Source organism: Tursiops truncatus, chromosome 10 (genome assembly GCF_011762595.2).
Source record: "Tursiops truncatus isolate mTurTru1 chromosome 10, mTurTru1.mat.Y, whole genome shotgun sequence".
NCBI classification, from domain to species: Eukaryota; Metazoa; Chordata; class Mammalia; order Artiodactyla; family Delphinidae; genus Tursiops; species Tursiops truncatus.
Window position 1 is genome coordinate 12,363,720 of NC_047043.1, and position 20,707 is coordinate 12,384,426.

Here is a 20,707-nt window from a genome sequence, read left to right on the forward strand (position 1 = left end):
TAATTCACTAGTAAAAATGATACCGATTTATCTCTGAAGACTACATCAGTTAATCCTTCTGTGTGCCTCTCTGCCCCTTTGGTGTCTTGCAGCATTGTGGCAAAGCATAAGGAGTTGGAGGGGACCAGCCAGGCTTCGGCTGAATACCAGGTTTTGCAGATTGTGTCCGCAATGGAAAACTACGGCACAGAATGGCATTCTGTGAGGGACAGCGAAGGGCAGAAACTCCTCATTGGGGTTGGACCTGAAGGAATCTCAATTTGTAAAGATGACTTCAGCCCAATTAATAGGTAACCCAAGTCTTAAATTTTTGTTTAGACCTACGTGTGTACGTACTTTTGTAGCTCTGATGGTGAAAATAGGAAATGGGGAGGGATTTACTAGACAGTCATCCTTTAGGAATAATGTATTTCATTTTGGGTAGGTACATTCATTTTATTCAGGCCTTGATAACCATTCCAATATTTTTTTTTAAATATAGGCTCAAGTGTACTGATGTGACAGAGTTAATATTTTTCACATGTCATCCACGGCTATAAAAATCTCATTTCACACACACACACACACACACACACACTCACACCCCACACTCACACATACACACACTCACACACACTCACACACACACTCACACTCACTCCAAAACTTGCGCCAGTGCTCCTCTCCAACTCTTTTCAAAGAGCCTTCATACCTAGGGAGCAGAGTGCTTAGCTGATGGTCCCAGGCAGAGTGTCTGGCTTTATGGCTGGGCCCTGAGCACATGGGAACCCTGCAGAAGCACACACATGGTGACCCATCTCCCCTGGGCTTGCTCACTTTTCTCTTCCCACGTTTCAGGATCGCTTACCCTGTCGTGCAGATGGCTACCCAGTCAGGGAAGAACGTGTACCTCACCATCACCAAGGAGTCTGGGAACAGCATCGTGCTCTTGTTCAAGATGATCAGCACCCGGGCAGCCAGCGGGCTCTACCGAGCCATCACCGAGACGCATGCTTTTTACAGGCACGTACCCCTGTGCACCCCGTAACCCCAGCGTCTGCCACAATGCTGAGATTTCCAGGTGACAGCAAGGCTCCTGTGGTTCCTGGTATCACTGTGTCAGTGAACCTTGTATAGAGCTTAAGAAATCGGTTGTTTTCGAACCCTTCATTTCTACCATAGCAGTGGGGTCCTTCTCAACATCATCCTGCTTTTCCCTCGGGGGGGGGGGTGTGTGTGTGTGTGTGTGTGTGTGTGTGTGTGTGTGTGTGTGTGTGTGTGTGTGTGTGTGTGTGTGTGTGTGTGTGTGTGTGTGAGACAGAGAGAGAGAGAGAGAGATGCATGGATTCGCTCTACTGCTTATCTCTTAGCCCTTTCCTCAGAGCTCCCCTTCCCCGAGGTGACAGAGCGGTGGGGCCTGTTCAGCCGCTGCTGTTGCCCTTTTCCCGCAAGATGACCCAAGTCGTCTTTCCTTCCTGGGAGAGCTGCTACCCTGAATCCTCAGTGTGTAGTCTCGATAACTGTATTGATAGCCTTATTTCCAAGGGTGCTTTAAAGTAGACTTGTGATTTGACTCAAATATTTGGAAAGTTTTTTAAAAGCTAAGAAGTTTAATTGGCAGGCAACCAACCCTTTTTTTATGTTAAAGTAGACACACACATTGTGGAGCAGAATGGAAAATTTGTAGCAATTTTTAACATAAAGCCAAGACTACAAAGAAGAATTTCCTTTTTCTTGCCATGAGCTGCTTTGGACTGTAGTTCTGTCCCTGGAGGTGGAGGTGCCCTCTGGTTTACAGCTGCCTGATCAGGGCTCCTTCCTTTGCAGACACTTGAGAAGCACAGAGGTAGAATCATTGAAATACCTAACACCTATGAAACTGGAAGAATTCATTTTCAAGCACACAAACAAGAATATTTAATGTCTGCTCCCATGAGCATCATTATTCACAGCAGTGTTTAAGGTCTGGCTCGTGGGGACGCCCAGGCCTGTCAGTACTGAGGTGGGTGTTACATCTCTGTCCGTAGGTGCGACACGGTGACCAGTGCCGTCATGATGCAGTACAGCCGAGACCTGAAGGGCCATTTGGCTTCTCTGTTTCTGAACGAAAACATCAACCTGGGCAAGAAGTATGTCTTCGATATTAAAAGAACCTCCAAGGAGGCGTATGACCACGCCAGGAGGGCTCTGTACAACGCGGGTGTGCTGGATCTCGTGCCGAGAAGCGACCCCAGCCCTCCAAACTCTCCCCTGAAGTCCTCGGAGAGCAGCATGAGCTGCGGCAGCTGCGAGGGCCTTGGCTGCCAGCAGACCCGGGCCCTCCAGGAGAAGCTGCGCAAGCTCAAGGAGGCCATGCTGTGCGTGCTGTGCTGCGAGGGTGAGATCAACTCAGCCTTCTGCCCCTGCGGCCACACTGTGTGCTGCGAGGGCTGCGCCGCCCAGCTCCAGGTGAGGATCTTCCCAGCTCCAGGTGAGGGGGCGTTTCCAGCTCCAGGTGAGGTTCCTCCTGGCTCCAGGTGAGGGTCCTTCCGCCTCCAGATGAGGGGATGTTTTCAGCTCCAGGTGAGGGGGCATTTCTAGCTCCAGGTGAGGGTCCCCCGGCTCCAGGTGGGGGTCCTCCTGGCTCCAGGTGAGGGGGTGTTTTCCAGCTCCAGGTGAAGGGGCGTTTTCAGTTCCAGGTGAGGGTTCTCCCGGCTCCAGGTGAGGGGTCAGCCGGCTGGCATGGGCCAGGTGCTGACTTGTGGAGGCACAGATGGAGAATGTCCATCTCCGTCCAGAGGGTCTTTGTATCTGTGACTTGGAAGGTGTTGCCCTTTGGAAACAGTTTGGATTAGCACACTCTTTTCAGCAATGTAATTACTAAATCACAGGCTTCTTTCAAGTCCTGGATATGAGGTTCAGATTCACAAGGTACCACATCTAGTTAGTGGCTGAGCCGGGCAGTGGAACCCAGGCCTCCTGGAGGCTGGTCACCTCCTTCTCTTCCCTTTTCATGTTGTCTCTGCTGCTTGACACGTTGGAGGATGGTCTTTTTTGCTTACTTGTATTATTTGGGAAAGAATTCTTAGAGTTTTGAGTGATAGTTAACTCTCACTTATCCATGGGTGGGTTGTCGCCTCATTTTTTGTGATTAATTTCCTTCTGGTACTGCCTATGCCTCCAAGGTCCCCTTGGATTAGCTCTCACTTAGCAAGTCAAACTAATTTTAATATTAGTAGAAAAAATAAAAGCACCTCTTACATAGTATCTGTTTCTTTCTTGCACCTTGCATTTCCTTTTACAATATTCTCAATTTGTTTTCATTTCCCAGAACGGTTGGCTAACTGTCACTGTGATTTTACGTAAAATTAGCCCTAAATAACATCTAGTCCCTCGGAAGCTGCTAATTTCAGAACTATTTTTAGGGCTACAAATGAGCCAAGAGGATGCCCATGTCTTCCTTAGAGTAGATCACGCTCCTAAGACGAGTGATTTCCCTAGGAGTGGTCGTGGATTTGCCTTTTTCATCCACATAGTCTGATTCTCATGCCTACGGCGCCCCGTGTGGCTGAGGAAGGGACATGCTTGCTGAGAGGCCAGCCTGGGGTGTGGAGCTGTGACCTGTGACTAGGAGCGGCCATGCTCACCGGCCACGTGGCATCCCCCCGTGATGCACCCTGAGCCAGCTGAGCCAAGGACACAGTCTCCGGGAGGGTCTCCTGCATCCCTGCCTGAGACTTCATCATCAGCCCATGTAGGGACCACAGCCTCATTGCACAGCAAGAAGTCTTCAGTAATCACTTTACTCACGGTGCCTTGTTTAAGAGTTTGACTGAAAACCTGATTAATTTCATTCATTTATACTTTTTCCTAGTATTTATTTTTAATCCTTTGTCAGGTATAAAATGTCAGACTTGTTAGAAAGCAAAGAGCCCTCCCAGTGGAAAGCTAGAAATAATTGTGACCACAGCGTATTTAGAAAAAGCACTGTAATAGGTACCATGGGTGAACACTGAAGACACAGACCCTTGGAAGTGTCCTAACCCATACTGTCGGCTTCTCTTTTCCAGTCCTGTCCTGTCTGCAGGTCACGGGTGGACCACGTCCAGCACGTCTACCTGCCGACCCACACCAGTCTTCTCAACCTGACTGTGATCTGATCTCCTGTGCACTTACCGGACATGCCATGTCTCCATGAACTGCACTGGTATAAACTATAAACATGATAGATTGTGGAGAGAATAAATACTCCAACGCCCATCTGCCATGCAACGTTTAGGGGGAAAAAAAAAAAAAGGAAGACTAGAAACAGTATGACTACTCCTTACCGCCAAAATGTACCATGCATAGAATCAGCACCTCCGGGTTGGTGACCAGGAAGAGCTCTGGGACCCAGACACGTTCCTTGGACTTTTCTTCTTTTTATGATCAAGTAAAGAAATCAGGAAGATCTTTGACGTCAGTTAAGTGGCAGCATAGCCCAAAAGTGAGTACCTTTTAGAAAATGATGTTTAAGTCTCCTTAACGTATCCCAAGGTAAGTTTCCTACTTGCAGCCAATTTTGTAAGGATTCATTTTAAGGATTTACTTGGTTCTTTTTGTACGGGTCACAGAGCTCTGGACATTTTTAATAGGAAAATTTTTCTTAAAGAGATACTTGTCATTTTAATGTCATTTCTGTTTTTCTAACTTGTTCAAGAAAGATTGGGAGGCAAACATATTTAAAAATCGATTTGGGGACTTTTTTTTTTTTTTTTTTGCCATACACGGGCCTCTCACTGCTGCGGCCCCTCCCGTTGCAGAGCACAGGCTCTGGACGCGCAGACCCAGCGGCCACGGCCCACGGGCCCAGCAGCCCCGCAGCATGCAGGATCCTCCCGGATCGGGGCACAAACCCGCGTCCCCTGCATCAGCAGGCAGACCCTCAACCACTGCACCACCAGGGAAGCCTGATTCGGGGACTTTTTTAAAGTGGACACAAAGTTGTCAGATTTAAACCGGTCTAACCAGTGGAAAATAGATCCCTCCACGTGGATGGTGTCCTATTCTTTCCCCCTCTCCTTACCCTGGCCCCAAGCCTTTCAATTATAAAATGCTACCAGTCTGGTTAGACGATTTCTGTGGAGTAGTCAGCACTCCTTGGGCCTCTTGAGTTGGTGGAATATTTTAAGATTGAAAAGGGAGCGCATGTTCCTTGGAAGGAAGAGCATTGCTCGCTGAGATGAAGCTTCGCCATGTACAAAGCAGGGGTCGTTCGTGAGTTCTCCGACGCACCCTGCTCCAGCTTCAGCCAGTGGGGTTGCTTTTGCTTGAGCCATCAAGCCTTTTACAGCCTTATAGTAGGTATCCTAGATATCGTAAGCTTTTTTTTGGTAGTAAATGCTTAAGTATTAACTTTTTGTTGTCCCTCTATATGTTTTAGAGGGGTTTCGGGGGGTTTTTGTTTCTATATTCTTAATCATGTTTTCCACTCCCACTTGGGCATTTTGGAACCTGGTCAGCTTGTTGGTTTTCTAGGATGTCTGGAACCTGGATGACCTTATTGGGTGCAATACTAGCTAAGTTAAAGCTAGAAACCTACACTGTCACTTTACTGAGATTTCTGAGTATACTTTTCATATTGCCTTAATGTAGCAGTAATGTGTTTATGCATTTGTTTCTTTGCACAGACATTTTGTCAGATATTAAAACTCTACTTTTTTATGGCACATATTAGCATATAAGCCTTTATTCCAAGAGGTATTTATTTTTTCACTTGTAAAAAAATAATGTTTCACATATAAAGAACTCTGTTATATCTTAAAGGATTTCTGTCTTTTATATTCAGGATAATAAAGATGTTAAAGCAAACACGGGTGTTTGTATCTTCACAGTTATTGTCATTTAAGCCAGATTTTATTCATTTAATAGAGCATGGATAACGTCATGGTTGGTATCTAATGGGGTCCTTTGTGGAAAGTTTGAAAATGTTTAAGGTATTGGCTCTAATCAAGGAGACTCTTTACCCAGTTACTCATTCAGCTATGTTTTCTGGTTTATAGGATTGGAATGTAGGTGAAAATAGGGTAATATACACAAGCAGACGAAAAGTAACAATTGGGAAAAGGACTGTAAAGTATTGGAGAAGGAAGGGAATGGCGAAGTTGGAAGTTAAAACTCTAAACCCAGATGATGCCGCTAGTGCGTTGCGTGGTCAGGACAGGTGAGTGCCGGGCTGGGTCCCAGCAGAGATGGCCTCAGCCCACAGACTCTAGGGCTGCATTCTATAGGGCGGCTAGCCTGCTGCTGCTGGGACCTCGCTGCCCTGAGTGTGCTCACTTGTGTTGCTCAGGAAATACTTTGTGGAGTAGAGAACAGTGCACATAATATATGTAACTCAGAACTATCTGTCACAGTCAAGTAATTTCAGCTGCTACAGAGGTTCAGTTCGGTACAAGTGCAATGATTTCAAGCAAACAACTTTTTAAAAATCGAGAAAAACAAGATTTGTTTTCCACTATTCGTATTCCTAAGTCAACCTCCCATCAATTTCTAGGAACTAACTTATTTATTCAATCACATTTATTGAGCACCTGCTAAGTTATTATTGAGCACTGGAAATTTAATAATGATCAAGACACGAATGATACAGGATGCCCATGTCATGTACTTAAACCTGTAATTTACACTATTTTCTCTATATATAGAAATTAAATAATATTCAAAATGATAGAATATTAACACTGGAGGGGATCTTAAATGTGGTAGTCTCAAAATGCTGGCCAGAGTAATGGATGGATGGATGACAGGCCAACAAATGGATAAGATATCGTTCACCCCACTACACCATGGACTCCTCAAGCTCAGTGACTAACATGAAAACTACTGTATTACAAGGTGACTTAGGAGAGCTAAAAGAAAAGTGCTGTGTAGGCACAGAAGGTGATGGTTAATTCTCCTTAAGAGCCAAGGGTAAGGGTGCTTCACAAAGACCCTTTGAGCTGAGCCTTAACATTCTAGTTGAATTTTACCAGGTGGAAAAGAAAGTATATGGTGCATACAGGGTTAGAACGCAGTTTGGGAGGCTGGTCCCTCCCCCTGTGGTCAATGAAGTGGTAAGAAATGAAGTTCTGAAGGGAACGTGGTTAGAGTTACCGTGGTGAGCGACCTTGAATTCCAGGCTTCACTTGGACTTGGTTCTCCACTGCCTTCAGAACCAGGAACTTTGGGGATGGGAGAGTGGCAATGAGATCTGGTTTCTTGCACAGGGAACACAGAGAGCCACAGAGGAAAGCATACACAAGAGCAGGAAGAGAACAGAGGCAAGAACTCAGTTTTGATCATCTTTCGACATGAAAATGAAACAGATCAAGAGCCTTTGGAAGTATGAGCAGTATTTAGTGAGACAGAGGAGTCATACACCAATTCTGCTTACATCTTGGAACAAATAGTCGTTAACAGAGGGACAAACAGGGGAGCAAGCCATGGGGGTAGGAAGGGAATCGAATCTGGTTTTGAACATGATGCATTTGAGATGCTTGATGACTGGCAAACCTGGGGTCTGTTGAAAACTTGGGCTGGAACTTACAGAGGATGGAAAAGGTAAAGAGAAGCATTTAGTGGCCATTACATTTAATTGATATTTGAAGACATGACAGTGTAAGAAGTCATCATAGGGAGAGCATTAAGGGGGGAAATGAATAAAGCTGAAGATGGAACCCTGAAATGACCTAGACCTAAGATGGACGGTGAGAATAGGAAGGAGTCTGAGAAAGACAAAGGGACGAGGAAAACTCAAGGGACTGAAAGCCAAGCCCGGAGACAACTTCAAACGGGCGCGCCCACTCCGTTCAAACAGGCAGGCCAGCAGAATCAAGGAGCTGGAGGGCCAGAAAAGGCCGTACAAATGTGGCAATATCAGGTGGTCCCAGGTTCCAAGAAAGAGTGGGTGTATTTTGAGATTGCGGGCATACTCCAAGGTTGCCAGATTGTAGTGAGCTGTGTATGAAAGTGAGACAGGGGCATGAAAGTGATAAAGGGGGGCCGACATGCATTGGTGACAAGGTGGAGTAAGTCAAGATGGTACCGTAGGAGGAGGCGGGCTCAAGAGAAGCGTTTGCGTTTGCATTTTAAATGGGAGGACTCGGTAGGCATAGAGGAGGGGGCCGTGGAGAGGGTGAGTCAAAAGGTACAGCAGAGAGGAATCAGCGTTGGAACTCTGGAGAAATGGAAGCCTCACGAGGCTGTTCTGCCAAAAGTCACGATCCATGAGATGTGAACAAAAGCATTCTTTCATCCTTTTATTAAGGGTTACAAAAAGGAGTGGTGAAGCTAGAGACATTTCCCCCACCCTATATGTCTACACTGATCCTGTTGCAGATGTCGAGCTCAGATGCAATGTGGGTACATTCTGGGGTTGTCCCCTTAACCCTGCCGTTGAACACGGAGGATCAGAATCCCCACGGGTGACTACTCTTGGGCAAAGCATGAACTCTTCCAAGAAAAATGTGAGAAAGAAATGCCCTATAGCCCAGAAGTTTGAGCAAATTTCCAAACACAGGCCTTGGGAGAGTGCATGTATGAGTCACCGTAAGTAAGCCTGAAGCAGGATGGTGCAATGGATGCTTTGGCGCTGAGAGAGCTCAGAATAAACCAGGAAGCCAATGTTTTTAAGATAGTTTTACCAACCAGTGGAAAACGAAGCCTACGTGGAGTTTGAGCACAGTCAGAATTTAAGACCAGATGCAGCTATTTTTGCCTTTCTCATTGCTTATCATATTTACTGCCTTCTCACAGAAATCCTATAACATTGCAAATTACTTTTATTCATATTTGCAGAATCTCCTTGAAATGAGTTTGTTTAAAAACTGCAAGATGTTAAAGAGTTAGCCCTATGCCTTTTAAAAATGAAACTATGTCAAGACCACACCAATTACACAGATTTAACACACCTGCCAGATGTTTATGGAAGAAAATACACTTCAAGCAAAAGCTAAACATCTGTTGTTCATAAACTTGTGCTAATGCTAAGGGGAAGCAAAATCTCAAAAGCATAAGCAAGCCTTCTATCAAGGAGCGATTCCTCTGGTTGAGAAGAAAACTCCTATACACATGTGAAACAAAAAGATGATATTTCTAAGACCAATAGTATTGCACATACATGTATGTATATATGTATATATGCTTAAAACTTTTCATAAATGTTTAAAGAATGTGAAGAAGTCACTGTGCATTGGGTGCATTTGGGGAAGGCTTTTTGAAGTAGATAAGTTGTTCTTTGCCTTGCATTCAGTACAGAATTTGGATTGGCGGGAAGGAAGACAAAGCGGAGGATGTGGAAGAGCCTGCAGGTGAGGGACAAAGGGTGATAAAATAGGAAGAAAGTAGAACCAAGTCATAAAGAGACTTCTGGAACAAAGATCCTAAGTTTGGTGAGTGTGTGAAAGATACAGTAAGATCTTTCTTTATCTGTGGTCCATTCGGTTTTGTTTTGTTTTTTTGCGGTACGCGGGCCTCTCACTGTCGTGGCCTCTCCTGTTGCGGAGCACAGGCTCCGGACGCGCAGGCTCAGCGGCCATGGCTCATGGGCCCAGCCGCTCCGCGGCATGTGGGATCTTCCCGGACCGGGGCACGAGCCCGTGTCCCCTGCATTGGCAGGCGGACTCTCAACCACTGTGCCACCAGGGAAGCCTGGTTCATTCAGTTTTTATTCATTAACTTGGACATTGATTTATTAACTCAGCAAATATATATTAAGCACCTGGTATATATCAGGCTCTCTGTTAGGGCTAGAGCTGTAGTTCTCATCCGGGCTGGTTTTCTCCCCAGGAGGCACTGGGCCATGTCTGAAGATGGTTCTTTCTCATCACACCGAGGATGGTGTGCCACTGGCATTTAGTGGGTAGAGACCAGGGATGATACACAGGACAGCCCTCACACCAAGAAATTTTCTGGCCCCAAATGTCAATATTGCTGCTGTTGAGAAATGCTGGACTGGAGGGTTCGGATATCCTAGGTGAAGTCCCTGCCCTTTCAGGATCACAGGGGGAACTGACACTGTAAACTAAGATTTCCGGTGCACTACGCTCCATAATGAAGCAGATACTGGGTGCTATGGAAGAGCGGAATAAGATGCCACTCAATTTGCTTAGAGTTGAAAAGATTTCTGGAAGAAAGTCACATTGCAGATGACTCTTAAAAGATGAGTTGAAACTTGCCCAGGTAGGCGGTGTGGGCGGAAGGAGGGTGTTCAAACATGCAGCATATTTGGGACCAGTGGGTAGTTCAGCGTAACTGGAATATAGGCTCTGTGGTTGGAGGGGATGGTGAGAGATGCGGCTGGGAAGTTAGGTTGGGACTACATCCAGGAGCGTGCTGTGGGCCCTATTCATCTCTATCCCAGCCACACTCGAGAAGGACAATGTCCACCAAGGCAACCTCGAAGTAGCTGGGTTCTGCTGTTCTGTTTATGGCACTCTGTCTGTAGATTTCATTTCCTCATCTGGGCTCCGGTAAGCATGTGTCCTCTGAGTTTTGAGTAAAGGTAATAGCGAAATAAAACTCTTGCTGATAATTTGTCCTAAAGATAGAATCTGTCAGATAATCTTTCAGAGTTTAAAAGCTCATGTCAATATTCCTTCAGATGAAAAGAACGGTAGGATAAAAATATAGCAGGGCTTATTAGTAACATCTTACCCATTTTTTCCCTAAATGGTTAGAACATACTGCCTTTCTCCGCTCTTTACATCAACGTTTCTGTTATTAAAGCTGTCTATTTTTCAGTTCTAAATCCTGGGAGGATTTTCCCCATGAATTTAACATGACTGAGGAAACTTGCTCCAGGGTAGAACTTTGCTGCAAATTATCTAACTGAGACTAGGCTGCTTAATAAAGAGACTAAAAATGAATCACAGGCTTTTTGTAGCTTCAAATGTGGAGTTGCCTTTCTCCTTCACCCCCAATTTCATGATTATTCATAACAGAAAGAGGCCAGCTTTATACAATGATTTCATGGAAGAAATGTCCTTTGTGTTCAAAACTGGAGGCTGCCGCTGATACGGGCCAGGAGAGTGTATGTGGAGAGAGTTAGGGGGTACTACCTAGTACTCCTAGGTAGGGGAGCTACCATTTCTAAGCTTCTTCAAAGGCCACTCCTGCCCATGCCACACAATGCTTATCACTGGGGGGCGTGCATGACACTCCTGGGGTCGGGCAGTGCCTTCTAAATGGCACTCAGGTTATCTGTTCAAGCCCAAGTCTCTGCATGTGTATAACCATGACCTTACTGGGTTTTAGGTATTATGTAAGTTCTGCCAAGAGCAAGTGTATACAAATAACCCATTATACTGGAAAAGGAACCTTAAAGCAGAATTACAAATCTTTCTCAGTGCCCCCTCTTCTGCTTTCTGACTCTTTGCAGGGGAAAGTGTAAGGGGTACCCTACACTCTAGTCTGTGGGAGCCATGAACCCCGCCCTCATTTTTCAGTAATTGATTCTGGAAAGCTTTTCCTTCTTCCTATCATCCTGATGTTTGAAAGTTCTTTTTCCTTTGGAGAAGCCACCAAGCTTCCCCTCTCCCCTCTGGTATTTAACCTAAATTTATGCACAGTACTACTTAATACTCTTTGGTGGGGTCCCTTAGCATGGATGTCAACAGAGGTCCAGCACCAGAGGCTAGACCGTTCTAACGGCTTTACGGGAATCAACTCGTTTCATTCTCACAATGTGTCCGTGAAGTAGGTACTCTTTTTGACCTCATTTATAGATGAAAACTTGAGGCACAGAAAGATGAAGTGACTTCTAAAGGTCACGGAGCTAGAAAGACGGAGAGCCAGCAGTCAATTGTGATGTGATTCATAATAAAAATATATATTCGGTCTTTGTCACCATTTCTGGCACAGAGCTCCTAAAACCCTTGGCATTTCCTTAGTGATGAGAGCAATAAATATGTCTTGGGTTATGTTAATGAGGTAACTTTTGGACCTCACCTTGCCAGGGTCCCCATCCATGAGATTAGAGGGTCAGATCTCTCAGTCCCATCCCCCAGCCTCTGGGAAGGGGAGAGAGTCTGGAGCTGGAATCAATCACCAATAGCCAGTGAATTAATCAATCATGCTTATGTAATGAAGCCTCCATAAAACCCAAAAGGAGAGGGTTCAGAGAGCTGCTCGTTGGTGAACATGTGGAGACTTGGGGCGCCTAGAGAGGGCATGGAAGCTCGGCACCCTTTCCCACACACCTTGCCCTGAGCATCTCTTCCCTCTGGCTGCTCCTGGGTTTTTTTGTTTTTTATAATGAACTGGTGATCTAGTAAGTGAAATGTCTCTCAGAGTTCTATGAGCCGCTCTAGCAAATTAATCAAACTTGAGGAGGGGGCTATGGGAGCCTCTGGTTTATAGCCAGTCAGAAGCATAGGTAACAACCTGGGCTTTCGATTTACCTCAGAAGTTGGGGGAGAGCAGTCTTGCGGACTGAACCCTTACCCCATGGAATCTGATGCTGTCTCCGTGTAGATGGTGTTAGAACTGAATTGAATTCGCAACACCCTGCTGATATCTGAGAATTGCTTGGTGGGGTGTAGGAAGCCCCCATCCCTGACACCCACACTGGGATTAATTCACAGATGCAGGCCAGTGGGGTTCTGAAGCCCCATCCAACATGGCGGCAGAGTCACACAGGGCCTCAGATGGTCTCACCCAGAACGTCTGAAGGGACTTAATGGCAAAGAAATGGTTTTGCTTCTTTGTTTGTTTCTTTTAGTGAGCATGGTAGCCCAAATGTTCTCCACCCCCTTGAGTCTGAGGGTCCAGCTGTTGATTGCAAGAATCCTCGCTATTCGTGGTTCTTATACTTCTGCTTTGAAACAGCCCAGCTCCACCGCATGAAGCAATTTTTTAAATCATCATGTGTTTACTAGGGGGGAAAAAATACCTTAAACAAACAAGGTATACAGGTAGATTAGGGGATGGGATTAGGAGTCTGGGATGTCCAGCGCTGTGTTTTTGACCGACTGAAAGGATTGTTGAAAACAACTGAAGGACTTACATCTTGGCTAGCTTGTGCATTTTCAAAGTATCATTGTTAATACCCATTTCTTCGCCAGCCCAACTCAGCTGGCTTCATGTTACCACCAGTAATCCCTGAGGAGAGAGCAAGAGCCTGGGCTGGTTAGGCCTTTGAGTTGGAGGGGAGAATGTGTGTGCACTGCATCCCCTTTCTGTAACCAGCACGGTGGACGCTCGGAGGGCAGCCCCCGTTCCAGGCCCACACCCACCAGGAAAAAGGCCAGCATACTAGAGCCAACTCCACAAAGCGTTCTTGAGAAATGGATACTTCGCTCAAGACATTGAGGAAAGATAGGAGAGGACTCACATTATATATACACAGTGTGGCAACAATGTCTAAAATCCCCCATGCAAGCATCTCTGTTCTTCCTTGCCGGACACCGTAAGCAGCAACAAAGAGAGGAAACAAGAAAATGAGCCTAATAAATATAAGGAAGGAAAATACAGAGGAAGAAAGAACAAAGGAATGGAAAATAGTTTTCTTTAAACTCAGGTGAACCAAATATCTCTGTTGGCTGAGTTAGCAAAGGAGAGTCAGCTGGGGGGTGATAGTGACATAAACTCATGAAAGTATTTGTTCCTTCTCTTCTCTTTAGGGCTGTTTACTACTTATGAACCATGAGGGTAAAGTGCAATGTCAGGAGAGTGAAGATGGTAGAATCCATTCCTTACTGTATGTCTCTGACCATCAACAGTCATCCCTCAGTAGCCATAGGATTTGGCTCCAGGACCCTTCACAGATTCCAGAATCTGCAGATGCTCACGTTCCTTGTATAAAATGGTGTGGTGTTTGCATATAACCTAGGCGTGTCCTCCCGTATACTTTAAATCACCTCTAGATTACTTGTAGTACCTAATACAATGTAGCTGCCATGTAAATAGTTGTCACCATGCAACAAATTTCAGTTTTGCTTTTTGGAGCTTTTTGGAATTTTGTTTTTTCAAATGTTTTTGATTCATGGTTGAATATTAGAATATGGAACCCACAGATACAGAGAGCTGACTGTATATGCAGTTTGTCAAGAGACGATGCAAGCCACATCTGTTAATGGAAGCCTTCACTGAGGCTTGGTGCAAGAAATCATTGGGTTAGCAGTAGATCTCAGCTTTTCAGCTCACAAGTTGCTCAACTATACTGTAAGAGGAAGGAAGTGAATGTCAGGGCCTCAGTTTACTGCCCTTGAACTTGAATATCAGTGGCTTAGAAATGAAGGAAAGATCATATTTGAATGTAAATGTCTAGCTTGCTATCCTGAATCATCTGAGTTATAAGATAATGCCCCTGTTGAAGGAAAACCAAAGACTGCTTATCTCAGTGCTACTGGGTGTCAGCCACCAGGGCCAGCACCGCCCCAGGTACCTCTGGACAAGGCATCCAGCTGACATATTACTGTTTGACACATTGCTGCCTATAAACACATCTGCTCAGGGCACTTGCCACTGCTAGCAGAGCTCAACCCATGCTCCTTGAAAGTCAAAATCCTTCATCACTTAGCCTCTACATACCTTCTTAGACTGGGTTTTTGTTCCACCTGTTATCCCACCAGTGCTGAGACTGGAGTAAACTATTCAGCTCTTCTGAATGTGGTTTGCATCCCCTCTCTTCGCACTCCTGGACCTTTGCTGAAATGTTTCCTAATGCCTGGAGAGCTTTTTTTTCTTGCCTCTGCATCGTGGCTGTATTCACCTGACCTAAACTTTCTTCAGGCTCCAGCTTAAATCTCCCCACTTGCACAGATTCTTCCACGAATCTTCCCTTCTCTGTCAAAATGAATTTCTTCTTCCATTATAACTGAGAGCACTGTGCACCAACACACAGCATCAGAGGGTTTTCGTTTGCATTTTAATGCATATGCCTGGATTACAGTAGTTACTCCTTTGTACTTACCGTTATCTAGCATACTATATATTTACTTATTTATTTCTTTATTGTCTGTCTGCATAAAGCACAGGGACTTTGTCTGCTTTGTTTATTGCTGTATCCCCATTGTCTGAACAGTGCTTAACGGATAGTAGGTACTCAATAAACATTTTTAAAATTAATAAGTGAGTGACTCATGGGAGCCTAGAAATCCCAGATTGCCCTCATCTTTCCATCGCCTCAGAGTGGCTGGCAAAGTGCTTTGCACATGATTCTCGAATCCAGCTGGATTCAAGAGCCAGCCACCGGGATCTGGCTATGTATATCTCCTCTGCTTTGAAGAGGAGATGCGGATTTAGCTGCGATTGTACGGCTGTAGTGCTGTGAGGCAGGCAGACATGATGGAGGATGAGACTCTTACAGGAAAATTCTAGGTTAATGGGCAACCCTAATTGCTAAATCTAATTAGGAAGAGGAAATCAGTTAAATTAAGAATCCTTCGTGTAAGAGAACCCAGTAAGAAGCCGTTGGGCAAAATTTTTCATTTCTCATTCACTTCAATCAGCTTCCTTAAGAGAAGGCAGCAAGACAGCAGGACTTCAGCAAGAGTATTTTATTGGCCCCAAAGCTAAGCTCTCATGACTACAGAAACCAAGAGGAAAGGACAACCTGGTCTTTGGCTACTAGATTCTTCTTTGGCCTGTGCTCGGGAGGAAGCTGCCATGTCGTCTCTCCTAAGATTGAAAGGATTATCACTGTGAAAGCTCAGGCTCTCATGCTTGAGTCTTTGCCAGCATGCTTCCAATTTGGAGAGCTAATCCCCCTAATTGGGTACAATCAGACCCATCTCCACTGAAGCCAGCAACACAGAAGCCCCATGCAATTCACCTCTATTGCTGAAAGAGTTACTTGTCTTCAGTTATTTGGTCTGAAAAGATAAATCCTTTTTCCCGTTAATACTTGCAAGTTTAAAGTGTTTCCATCCTCATCTTCTGCAACACCTTAAGAATCACAGGGTCCATTCCTTTTTTCTGAGAAATCCAACAAAATATATTAAAAATGAAGAGATACAATAATATGAATATAAGAATTACCAACATCAATTCCAACAGAATTATTTTATGTAAATACATGTAGTCAGAGCTCATATTCAGAAACAGAGTGGTAACCTTAGTATCAGCTCCATCAAGATTCTAGCTAAGCTCTGTCACGAACAGTGTGAATTAGGGCAAGCAATAACTCTGATTTCCTCATCTATAAAGTAGGGATAAAAATAATACCTATTCACAGTTATTTTGCAAAGATTAAATGAGATAACGCTCATATAGCACTTAGCACTGCACCTGGAATATAGGAACCACTCCATAAGTGATGAGTGAATAAATGAATAAACTGCCAGGTATCCTTCAAACCACTGATCCAGACCTGCTACATTTCTGAGACAACAGGACTTATTCTCATGCCCCAAACAAGTGGGTCCCAAGGCTGCTGTTTACAGCTGTTCTGGTTGTAACCTAAGGGGCACCATTCACAGTTCGTACCCCAAGGATTTGTATATTAACTAGTACAATTTTACTGCATATTACAATCCTTTTCTAATAGATGGAAAAGTATCAAGAGGAAGGGGAGACTTTTTCTACTTTGCACAAAGGCACTGTACGGGCAAGTCCTGGCCCCGGGCAGTAAAGACAAGCATTGGCGCCAGCTCCCTGCATGAAAGCAAGCTGGGTTAGATGACTGGTTTTAGCCACAGTTGAGCTCATTCACGGGACTCTAAACACTATAAGTATTGTTGAATAGGGCTGAAAAGCTGCTCTCACTGGACAGTCATTTGGTTTGTAAATGTTAGCTACTGTGTTTGCTGTCCTTACTATAATCATTATTTCATTTTACCGTATTATTATGTTCGAATTCATCACAGAGGCCATGCTTGTCTCTGTGACGAGACAATAGTTTGTCAGCATCATCTACCTGCCATAATGAAGATCAAAAGGCAAACCAAGTTAGCATAATGCCATCCTGAAGCCAGCCATCCCTCCCTGGAATTAGGCCCTCTGCAGACCCAGCCTCCCTCTTTGGACTGAAAACAGGTCCTGAATCTGGACAGAGGACCTGAACTACCCCAGCTGGCTAACTGGGGGATGACAGAAGGATGGGCAAAATAAAACAAGGTTTGTGAGTTCTGGGAAGCAAAGTTAACCATCATGGCAACCACAGGGCAGCAATCAGAGATGGCCTTTTGAGTGGCTACCTGAACAAGGTGTCCTGGGAACCAGAAACAGTCACAAGGACAGGCTGTAGCTCCAGCATAGGAGTCTCTCCCTTCTTCAAGCCCCTATAACATACTATTTGTCCCTCCCTATGTCAGACTTATACATTGCGTGGTCATCTTCCTGGAAGTGTGTTCATAAAGGGCAAAGGATACAAGAACCATGACTCCTCTCTTTCTTTCTTTCTTGTTTATACTGCAATAGCAAGTCCATGCTGGTTGATCCACCACTTTCGCAATACACTTCTCTCTATCTTACTTATCGTGGTGGTGGTTACACAACTATATCATTTCTGAAAACCCACAGAACTGTACACAACAAAAGAGTGACTGTTATTGTGTGTGAGAGGTGATGGCAGACACCACTGTTGCCTACCCAGTAGCCTTTCTCCCATACCCTGCCTGCCAATTCCTCTTGTCATTGGTTGGTTTAAGAATGACCTTTGAAAATGAAAACGCAATGTCAGAGATATTTGTATCTCCACATCCATTGCAGCGTTATTTACGATAGCTAAGACATGGAAACAACCTAAGTGTCCATCAGCAGATGAATGGATAAAGAAGATGTGAGATATATATGACAGAAGAGTGTTAAGCCATAAAAAAGAAACAAATCCTGCTATTTGTGACAATGTGGATGGACCTTGAGGGCAATATGCGAAGTGAAATAAACCAGATAGAGAAAGAAAAATACTGCGACATTTGGCATAATTCTTACCAGTCAAAGATGTGAAGGTGTGGAAGCTTCTGCTTGTGTTCTTTCTTGAAAAAGCGGTTTTGGGGGGCTCATGTGCCCTCTTCTTTTGTGGCTTTCGGTATTGTGTGAGGATGTGATGCCTGGAGCTGCTACTGCAATCTTGTGAAGATGAGGAGAGCTAGCACACATGCAGAGTGTGGCAGATCAGGCAGGTCATCCTGACAACACTGAGCAGCTGAATTCTCTGATCCTGGAGACCCGGCCCACCCTAGCCCACTCCTACTACCTCCTGACTTAACCGCTGTGGGAGGTAATACATTTTTTCTTATTATTAAAGCTGCTTTATTTGGTTTTCCTATTACCTACAGCCAGAAACATTGTGATTAATACACTGGTGCCATGCTGTTAGAAATGGGTCAGGAGTCCTGCTGTAGAGTTGTATCCAAGAACAAACACACAGCAGATGTCTGTTATGCCATGGCCAAGATACACTTTGTTTTGTTGCAGCATTGTCTCTTGATTACCAGTTGGCTTTTGCTACCTGTGGAGCCACTTGAACCTAATTCAACCAATAACAAACTCTAGAAACTTAAGGCAACAGCACCTTTAAGGCTGTCGAAATTTGTCTTGGTTTCCATGATGATCCAGTTCCTTTTCCTCCTGTCTTTCTGGGTCCTTTCCTGCTGGATGAATACTCCCATTTTCAGCCCCTCACATGTATAGTCTCTTACTGAGTCTGCTCTCAGTGGGGCTTTCCAATGACTTCTTTGTTGTCTACATCTGTTTAAAGCTTCATCTTTCTTTAGCATTTATTTTCATCTGAAAACTCTATAGGGACTTCCCTGGTGGCACAGTGGTTAAGAATCTGCCTGCCAATGCAGGAGACACGGGTTCAAGCCCTGGTCCGGGAAGATCCCACCTGCTGCAGAGTGACTAAGCCTGTGTGCCACAACTACTGAGCCTGCACTCTAGAGCCCACAAGCCACAACTACTGAGCCCACGTGCCATAACTACTGAAGCCTGCACGCCTACAGATCATGCTCCGCAACAAGAGAAGCCACTGCAATGAGAAGCCCGTGCACCACAACGAAGAGTAGCCCCCGCTCGCCGCAGCTAGAGAAAAGCCCGCGTGCAGCAATGAAGATCCAGCACAGCCAAAAATAAATAAATTAAAAAAAATTTTTTTTAAACTCTATATTCTTCCTTTCCTTCTTTTCTTGACTTTGCATAAAATCAAGGTGGTCCAGTGAAAGTTATGTTTAAGAATTAATGTGAAGAAAGCAATCTTTAAATCCTTTATGCCTTTTTTAAAACCGCTTTATTCATCACCTTATTGTTTTATTTTTGTTTTTCATATTTTTCCCTGGTTGAAAATGTTTGTCATCCAGGTCATTGGAAGCCTCTTTAGTCCTATGGAACTCTTTCAGATTCGACATCTTTGTCCTTTGTTAACTCAGATTTGATGATCTCCTTATTAATCCAACAGAAAGGGCCCCTCCCCTATCCTTTCTGCTCCACAGCTGCAAGAAAAAAAATTATTTGCCACCGGCATCTTGCAGGCAGTGTGCCAAGCAAGCAATACATCAGGCAGCCAACATTTTTCATCAGAACTTAACGTATTTCATATATCTTTCCCTAAAATGCCTAGCGCAGTCATTTGTTGAGTAGATGCTCAATAACTTAAATTTTTTTGAATAAACTTAAATTGAATGTTTATAGTCAGTACTAGATGACAAGCAACACACAAATTTTGGCTCCTTTGGAACCCATGGAAAAGGACCTCAACACTGGCAGCATCTTGAGATCCCAATACAATTCAAGCAACTCAGGACCATCAAGAGCTGAATATTTGTGCTGTGAGTTATCTAGTTCTAGTCCTTTGCTTCACCTTCTGCTTGCTGACACCTCTTGTTCTAATATCTAAAATATCATTATAAAATATCTAGTATGTATAAATTAGTTAATTGGTTAAATGCCAGGAGTTTGACCGTAAGAGGAAAGGTTTGGGAATGTTAGGAGAATTGCAATATCCAGAATCTTAGCCTTCATGAGGAAGGAGGCAGGATGGAATTCGTATGAAGATTCTCAAAATGTCCACTCAGTTTATTATTATTATTTTTAGATGTTGGGGATAGGAATTTATTAATTAATTAATTTATTTTTGCTGTGTTGGGTCTTCGTTTCTGTGCGAGGGCTTTCTCTAGTTGTGGCAAGCGGGGGCCACTCTTCATCGTGGTGCGCGGGCCTGTCACTACTGCGGCCTCTCTTGTTGTGGAGCGTAGGCTCCAGACGCGCAGGCTCAGTAGTTGTGGCTCACGGGCCTAGTTGCTCCGCGGCATGTGGGATCCTCCCAGACCAGGGCTCGAACCTGTGTCCCCTGCATTAGCAGGCAGATTCTCCACCACTGTTGCACCAGGGAAGCCCCAGTTTATTATTATTTTTGATTGCAGTATGATATCATACAGGCTTTCATATCTTATTTTTGCTCCTTCTATCATAAGTCCTCAGTTCTCACCTCTGGTGGCAGCCAGATTTCATTTCATTTATTCATTCATTCACTTCAACAGTTACTTATTGTGCATCACCTGGGGGCCCAAGCACACTTCTGGGTGCTGAGTATGTATAACAGGGAGCAAAACAGACAGGACTCCTGCCCTCCTGGAGCTTACATTCTAGTGTGAGAGACCCTGGAATGTAATAAATCCATAAACTCAGGAAGAGCTTAGTTCTTTTTAGATAAATAAAGCTGAGTAAGGAACTGTTGAGGGATGGCCTCTCTGAAGAGGTGCTGTTTGCAGTAAGGCCTGATTTTAAGAGACTTCTTATTTTTGAACATTCTTTACCCATTTCCTTCTTTTGTCTCTGTTAGAGGTATCTT

The 20,707-nt window shown here is 44.6% G+C and overlaps 1 protein-coding gene across 12 annotated transcripts in view; it reads left to right on the top strand.

Moving 5' to 3' along the window:
• MYLIP (myosin regulatory light chain interacting protein) overlaps positions 1 to 20,707 on the top strand; it is an 85,347-nt gene that overhangs the window by 14,290 nt on the left and 50,350 nt on the right. For 3 of the 12 annotated variants that reach the window (XM_073810376.1, XM_073810377.1, XM_073810384.1), the window contains exons 4-9: positions 93 to 290; positions 838 to 1,002; positions 2,007 to 2,473; positions 4,029 to 4,444; positions 6,000 to 6,160; positions 9,230 to 9,368. In XM_073810376.1, the coding sequence (XP_073666477.1) occupies positions 93 to 290; positions 838 to 1,002; positions 2,007 to 2,473; positions 4,029 to 4,156 (958 nt within the window). In that variant the 3' untranslated portion in view covers positions 4,157 to 4,444; positions 6,000 to 6,160; positions 9,230 to 9,368. Of the gene's footprint in view, positions 1 to 92; positions 291 to 837; positions 1,003 to 2,006; positions 2,474 to 4,028; positions 5,809 to 5,999; positions 6,161 to 8,775; positions 9,100 to 9,229; positions 9,369 to 13,040; positions 13,496 to 13,598; positions 15,049 to 20,707 lie in introns of those variants that run through there. The other 9 variants (XM_073810383.1, XM_073810379.1, XM_073810382.1 and 6 more) reach the window with 9 other exon arrangements.